At 59.3% G+C, this 7,365-nt stretch overlaps 1 protein-coding gene across 1 annotated transcript; it reads right to left on the bottom strand.

Annotated features, from left to right (window-relative positions):
- Positions 1-12: 12 nt before the first annotated feature.
- On the bottom strand, positions 13-5,977 carry HIPK4 (homeodomain interacting protein kinase 4). Its single transcript, XM_081275458.1, has 4 exons — positions 5,407-5,977; positions 3,336-3,692; positions 1,604-2,452; positions 13-1,181 (listed from the first exon to the last, which is right to left on the bottom strand). Exons 1-4 carry the CDS (start codon positions 5,869-5,871, stop codon positions 1,002-1,004), a joined length of 1,851 nt encoding a protein of 616 aa, XP_081131584.1. The 5' UTR covers positions 5,872-5,977; the 3' UTR covers positions 13-1,001.
- Positions 5,978-7,365: the final 1,388 nt, after the last annotated feature.

The following is a 7,365-nucleotide window of genomic DNA, read 5'->3' as shown; positions in this document are numbered from 1 at the left end:
TGAACGATGGAGTATAGGGCAGGGGACAGCTGGCATGGGCCTCTGCCGGGCACATCTTATGTGCTGAGCCCTTGGTTTACCACGTGTGTGGGCTGGTATGTGCTAAGCCCTCAGCGTGTGACCAGTGTGGCCTGGCGTGTGCCGAGCCCTTGGCATGTATCACACATAGGCTGGCGTGTGCTGAGCATGCGGTGTGACCATGTGGGCTGGCACGGACCGAGCACCTGGGTAGCCAGCATGGGGAAGCATGTGCTACACACTGAGCATGCTCCCAGGTGATCAGCCTGGTCTGAACCATCCCCTATCCCAAGGGGGACCAGCATGCTGGATGCTGGAGCGTGGGCCAAACCTGAACCTTCGCCTGCCAGGTAAATTCACACCTAGCATGTGCCAAGCACAGGTGAGTGCATGCCCGGCCCAGAGCATAAGGAGGGGCGAGGAACCCCGGGGCCTCTGCGTTTGGTAAGCTCAGACGAGTTGTGCTAAACACAGGGTGTTCTGGGGGGAGGTTCCACGGTGCCCGGTGCTCAGCATATTTAGGGAATGGGTTAGTGTCCAAGCCTCCTCCTCCCAGCATCATAGCCTGCTGTATGAGCCACCTGGGCAGAGCATCGCAGAGCCAGGTCCCGGGTGCCTGCTGAGGACCCCACCCTGGACCGGAGAGGCCTCAGGCAGTGAGGACAGGGGAGGCAGCACTGATGAACGTTTCTTTATTGAACTACATGGAGGCAGCGGGGCCAAGGGCGAGCTCAGGGCCAGTGGGGTGCAACCCTCTTCCTGCCGTCCCTGGCCAAGGGAACCATGAGCCAGACCCTGAGGGCCACCTATGGGTGGTGGTGCAGGCATGCGCTGTGGGAGGGGGTATGGGGAATTTCTGGATAATTATCTTTTCTGTAAGAATAATTTGTGGATTCAGGGGTGGCACTGTGGAGCAGTTCAGGTCAGAGGGATGCCAGCCCAGCCAGTGCAGCCCCCAGCAGCAGGCAGGGGGGGCCTTGCCATCAGTGGTGCCCGCCAACGTGCTGCAGAAAGCTGGTGGCCCGGGGTGGACCATGTGGGTGGAGGTGGCGGGGTGGGAGCCCCTGAGCCCGTGGCCCCCTGACTCCCTCCAGGGTCCAGTCGGGCTCACTCAGCCACTCTCCAGAACAGCTGCTGGGGTCGAAGAGCTCAGGGCCTGACCTCTGTGGGGACAAGAGAAGGGCATCAGCAAGAAGTGTTGGTGTCTGCTGGGCCTCAGTCCCACCTTCCTGAGAGGGACAAGACGCACTAAGGGCCTGTCCAGTCTGGGTCGTGGGTTTTCATAGGAGGTTACTGGGTCGCAGCATGAAGGTGGGACAGTATGGTGGAGCCTTGTCCTGTCCTGAGGGAATTTGTGTGTGCTGAGCCTCACGAGTAAGGGTGGCCTCACGTTGGCTGGTCCTTGTGTCCTGAACATGGGTTAGTGTGTGCCCGGTTGCCCCACATCCTGAGCGTGGGTCAGTGGGTGTCTGCACCAGCGAGAGGTGTGTGGAAGGCCAGGCCCGGTGATCTGCGCCCCTACCCTGGAGCCAGCTCTGGGGAGGCCCTGGCCAGAGCCACTGCCCACTGCCCACCGTTGGCTTACCTCAGCGTCCATGGTCATGTCCTTGATGTTGGGTCCATCTCCCTCCCGCTGTGGGATGGCAGGCAGCTCCTCGGAGGCCCCTTGGCACTCGCCTTCCTCCCAGCCACTCCCCCGGCAGGGCCCATCGTCTTCGGGCGAGGCCTGGCTCAGCCGGATGAGGTTGCTGAAGTTGGAGTCGGACTTGGAGCCCGCGGGCGGCTTGCGGGCCTTGTGGCGTCCTGCTAGGCGGCTGCCATAGAAGGCCAGGATGGGCTCTGGGCCAGAGTCGGGGACCCGGCGGCCCGTGGTGGCCGCCTTGAGTGGGGCCAGCATGTCGGAGACCACATCAGCCCGGGTCTCCCCCCAGAGCCCACAGCTGGCCTCCTGCAGGCTCAGGTCGTCCAGCTGGTCGATGGCTCTCTGCACGGCCGGAGCCTTCTCCTCCCGGAAGAAGGGCCCACTGCCCGCCACGCTGCCCATGCCCACGGCCTCCTCCTCCTCGGCCAGCTGGTAGTAAGGGGGCCCATCTTCTGTGGTGGCCATGACAGGCGGGGGTGGCTTGCCCTCCACCTGCAGTGAGAGGCGGTAGCCGCGCAGGGACAGCTGGTAGTACCGCGTGGTCTCGTGTGCGCTGCGCAGCTGCTGCATGGACACGAAGGGGTGGCGCAGGGCCGCGCTGGGGCTGATGCGCTCGTGGGACTCCCACGTCAGCATGCGCTTGATCAGCTCCACCATGCTCTTGAGGTCCGCGTGCTCGGCCAGTGCCTCCCGGTCCGGGAAGGTCAGCCGGCTGGCAGCCCCGCCACCATTCACCGTCTCAATCTGGTCCAAGGACTTGAGCATGTACTTGCGACGCTCCAGGGGACGCACCTGGTGGAGCATGGGGGACGTGGGGTTGACCTGCATCAGGCCTGGAGCCCCAGACATGCTCCTGCCCTATGTTTGACCCCAGACTCCCAGTTCTGCCCATGATCTGATTTAGGGCTCTCGGGCTGCCAAGTCGGACACACCTGATCCATCCCACCAGATGCCTTCCTGTCTAATCCAGACCTCTCCTGTTGCTGCCGGAAGGACACCTGACGATGTGCTCTTTGGTCCTGCTGAGACCTACCCAGAGCGCTCCATGACCCAAGCTCCAAACCTCACCCCAGACCTCCAGCCCTCTCCAGAGCCATGGGTTCAGCCCCTGCCAGCAGTTGCCCTAAACCTCTAGTCCTCTCTGGAATCAAATGCAGATCCTCTTGCTGCTGCAGCCTCCACACCTGATCCCAACCCTCCAGACCTCTCAGGGGTCAAATCCAGACCCTTCGTACACACTAGTTTGACAACCCCTAGAACCACCTTTGATCTCACCCAGATCCTTCTGGCTATAATAGCTCCCAAGCTGGCCTCAAACTTCTGGTCCCCTCTGCCATCTAACCCAGATTCTCTTGCTACGCAGGTATGATGACGACACCATAGAGATAGCAAATGAACTGCCCACCTGGGGTCTCTCTCACATGCCTCTTTCTGTTGGAACTCTCTCACCAAACCCCACATCTGGGGTTTAACCCAAATCCCTCATGCTACACAAGTTGCTGAGCCCAGAGCCATATTTCCAGTCCCACCTTTGGTCTCACCCAGATCTTTCTTGCCATGACAAGCCCCACAGCTGATGCCCCAATCTTCTAGTCCTCCCTGAGGTCTAACCAAGATTGTTCTCGATATAGCAGTCCCCCTCCACTGATTGCCCTCACCCCATCTCCCCCCCTACCTTGGTCTCAGCCAGGTAGTCAGCTGAGGACTTGAGCTGCCAGGGATTGGTGGCATCAGGGTGGGGGTTACGCTTGAAGAAGTGGTGGGCCTTGCGGGAGGCGTGCAGCAGGTGTGGCTTGGGCAGGCCCTGGGTCTCACAGATGTAGCGCACCTGGTCATACTCGTTGTTGCCGGGGTAGAGGGGCCAGCCCAGGTGCAGTTCAGCCATGACACAGCCCAGCGACCACACATCCACCTTCTCACAGAAGGGCAGCCCCAGCAGAATCTCAGGGGCCCGGTAGAAGCGAGACTGGATGTAGGGCTCTTTCACATAGCGCACCTCACTGAAAATACTGGCTGAGCCAAAGTCAATCACCTGTTGAGAGGAGGAGCAGGTGGCAGGGGAGTGGCAGACAGCCCTCCACGCCTCCCCTGCTGTCTCTCACCTGGAGTCCATTTGCACCCAGCTCTGGACTCTGTCTCAGTGAGACTTCCTTCCCTATGGATGTTCCTGTCTTCCAGCCCTTCTGTCGGGTGCGTGTCTGGCTCTGTGTCTGACTCTCTGCACTAGAACTTGTGCCCAGGGCTAGGGATGTAGCTCGGTGGTGGAGCACCTGCCTAACACATGCAAGGCCCTGGGTTCCATCTCCAGCACCAAGAGGAAAACAGACTTCATGACTGAGGGTTAGGATGCTCCTCTTCCCCTTACCCACACCTTGTTTGGCTCCACTTCTAAACGAACCCAGAATCTGCTTACTCTGCCTTCCATCTGCAGTCCCCACCCTGGTCCCCTCCCGGCCTCCTCCCTGGTCTCCCTGCACCACCTGTCCACCCTCCATCTGCCCACTTGAGTCCGATCTCCTGCCTACACCCACGTCCCTTGATAAAAGCCGAAATCCTCCCCTGACTCCACCAAGCTCCAACATTTGCCCCTGCCACTCCGTGCCCTCACCTGCACCCCACTCGCCCTCCTCCAGCCACATGGGCCTCCTCACTGTTCCTTAAGCCAGAAACGTCTCCTGCTCAGAGCCTTTGAACCACTTCCCATTGCCTGGATGCTCTGCGCCACATGTCCACAAGGCTCCCTCACCTCCTTTAGGTCTTTCCTCAATGTCAATTTCTCCGTGAGGCCTCCTGCCACTCTCTCCCCCTCCTAGCTCTCCGCTTTTTGCTCTTACTGTTAACACCATCTCACGTTATTTTACTCTTTCATCAAGTTCATTGTGTTTTTCTCCCCAACTAAAGAGGCCAGGCCCACGAGGTCAAGGATTTTGTCTGTTTTGTTCTGTGCAGCATCTGCAGAGGCCGAGAACAGTGCCTGGTACTCACTCAGTAGGGGCCCGGCAGAGGGAGTGAATGAACATGGGGCTTTACCTCCCTGCCATTCTTCAATCCTCCCTCTCTCTCTTCCCCCACGGTGCTGGGAAAGGAACCCGAGTGAGTCTATGCCTGCCAGGCCGCTGCTCCACATTAGCCACACCCCTTGGCAATTGCTTCTTGCAAGGTTTGTCTCTTGTCTCTGTGTCCCTCTCTATCTTTGTCTCTATGTCACCCAACAGAAGGACACCACCACCCTGAAGGCCGGGTCTTCTTCTGTCTTCACCGCCAGGCACTGCTGACCCCCCCACACGGGCCCTGGGTACATGACAGGTGCTTGGGGGTCACCCTGGACAGCTGCTCTCTCTGTCTCTGTTGAGGCCCTGACTTCCCTCTGAGGTTCTTTTCATTGAGCTATTCCTGACGGTCCATCCCCAGATGGCAGCGTCATGAAGTGGTTACTAATCTGAATTCAGAGCCCTGACCACTGGGACCTGGTTCCCGGAGAGGATGGTGACTATGTCTACCACGAGAATGGCATCCCCACAAGGACAGGACAGGACCAGAGGGTCTGAGGTTGGAACAGGATGGGGAGACGTCAGGGCCTGGAGGAGGCACAGGGGAAGCCTCAGGTCTGGGATGGAGAGATGGAGGGATGTGGGGCCAGCAGGGAGGGAGACAGCATGAAGAGGGTCAGGAGACCTTGAGTCCAGGAGCTGAGATGAGAAAGACCTCCATGTCACAAGGGTGCCCCCCCCAGCAGCTGCACTCACCTTGACCCTGAAGGGGCAGCGGGTCTGATCCACCAGCATGATGTTCTCGGGTTTGAGGTCAGCGTGGATGATGGCCAGCTCCTTGAGCCGGGCCAGGGCTCTGAGCACCTGCAGGGTGACCGTCCGGATGTGACGGGCCGGGAGGGGTGCGAAGTTGTTCTCCTTCTGGAACTCAAAGAGGTTTTGCTCCAGCAGCTCGAAGACCAGGTAGAACTTGAGGGCATCGTGGAAGAACTCGAGGAAGCGGATGATGTGGGCCTCATCGGGGTCCAGGCCCCGCATGCAGCGGAGCAGCTTCAGCTCGTTCTTGATGATGCGGCTGCGGTAGGCGTCGTTCTTGAGGATCTTGATGGCCACCATCTCACCCGTGCTTCGCCGCCATCCCTTGGCCACTTCCCCAAAGGTGCCCTTGCCCAGCACCTCAATGATGTCGTAACAGTCGGTCTCCGACTGGATGGTGGCCATGGTGCCCCTGCTGACACACGCTGTCCTGCCCCGACCCCGGTACCAAAGGCTCTGCCTCCGAGGTCTCCCACCCCTCCGACGGCCCCGTGGCCCCCCCAGTGGGGGAAAGAGAACCGCACTCGTGCCTTCCCCTACAAGGTTGGTCCCCACCTCCCTGGCACCCCTCGGCCCCTTTGGCCACACGACGAGTCTACCAGGGGCTGCACCCCTCCCCCAAAGCCCTCCCGGCTTGGGATGAGGGGCCCCAGGCCCCCAAAATGGGTTCCAGTGTTGCTGAGTGTCTCTGGTTCTGTTGTTGGAGACCTGAGCCCTCGGCTGGAGTGGGGGTGGGGTGCCAGGCTGGGCCCCCTCCCCCACCCGGTGGCGGAACCCTAGAGAGGCTGGCTGAGGAAGGGTTGACCGAGAAGGACTCGGATCATGGACCTGGAGTCTGCAGGAATCGGGGTGTACCTACAGACAAGGGAGAGAGGCAGACTTTTCCAGTTAAGGGGATGTGTGTATGCGTGTGTGCGCGCGCGCGTGTGTGTATGTGCGTGTGTGTGTGTGTGTGCACGAGTGTTCGTGGCCAGAAAACACATGTGGTTGGGAGCTGTGGCTGGGGCAGAGCCAGGTTGTAGAAGGTCCTGGATACAGACTACAGAGTTTGGATTTTATTCCGAGGGTACTGGGGAGCCACAGAAGGGCTTTGAGCAAGGAAGGGTAGGGTCCGATCTGAGTGTCCAGAACAAAGTGGAGAGGCAAGAGTGGAGGACCCAAACCCAGGAAGGAGTCCAGGGCAGGGCCCGGGGGGAAAGGTTGGGGAAGGATACAGAAGGACGGGCCGTGTGACAGACAGGTTGGGGGGAAAGGATGAATCTGTGCAGGACAAGGCCCAGGGAAGTATCTGAGAAAGGAACATGGAGAAGGAGCAGTTTGGGGGAGAAGATGCTGGGGCCAGATTACAGAGTAAACATTAAGATGTTTAAACCCATAATAGAGTAGGAATTGCAGGGAAGAGAGAATCAAGGCACAAAGACGTGGAGTTTTTTGTTTGTTTTTTGGTACCAGGGATTGAACCCAAGGATGCTTAACCACTGAACCACATCCCCAGCCCTTTTAGTTTTTGTTTGGGGACAGGGTCTAAGTTGCAGAGGCTGGCCTCAAACTTGTGACTCTTCTGCCTCAGCTTCCTGAGTCACTGGGATTACAGGTGTGCACCACTGTGCCTGGTCCAAAGAAGTTTTAAAAATACCTAAAAAGTCCCTTAACTGGGTGCCGGAGACAGGCATTGATTGACCCTGCGGTCAGCCAAGCTCTGAACTACCACCCTCACAGTCTCTGAGTGTCCAAGGAGAGGCTGCAGAGGCCACCGGCTCCCCCAGGTGGATGCAGGAGAGAGTCTGGGAGTTGCTTGCACATAAATAAATAGAAACCACAGGGGAAGGGGACGAAGCCCAGAGAGGGAGTGGGGGGTGGACCAGGACCTTGTAGGAGCCCTGATGGCCCAGGGGCAGG

Source organism: Spermophilus citellus (assembly GCF_964194105.1).
Source record: "Spermophilus citellus genome assembly, chromosome: 18".
In the NCBI taxonomy this organism is placed as follows: domain Eukaryota; kingdom Metazoa; phylum Chordata; class Mammalia; order Rodentia; family Sciuridae; genus Spermophilus; species Spermophilus citellus.
The sequence above is the reverse complement of the archived record's forward strand: the minus strand, read 5'-3'. Positions and strand labels throughout refer to the sequence as shown.

Coding starts and splice junctions, on each gene's coding strand:
- HIPK4 (XM_081275458.1), bottom strand. CDS start 5,871: ATGGCCACCATCCAGTCGGAGACCGACTGTTACGACATCATTGAGGTG. Junction 3,693..5,406: donor GCTGCCCCTTCAGGGTCAAG/GTGAGTGCAGCT, acceptor TCCTCTCAACAG/GTGATTGACTTTGGCTCAGC. Junction 1,182..1,603: donor ACATGACCATGGACGCTGAG/GTAAGCCAACGG, acceptor TTGTCCCCACAG/AGGTCAGGCCCTGAGCTCTT.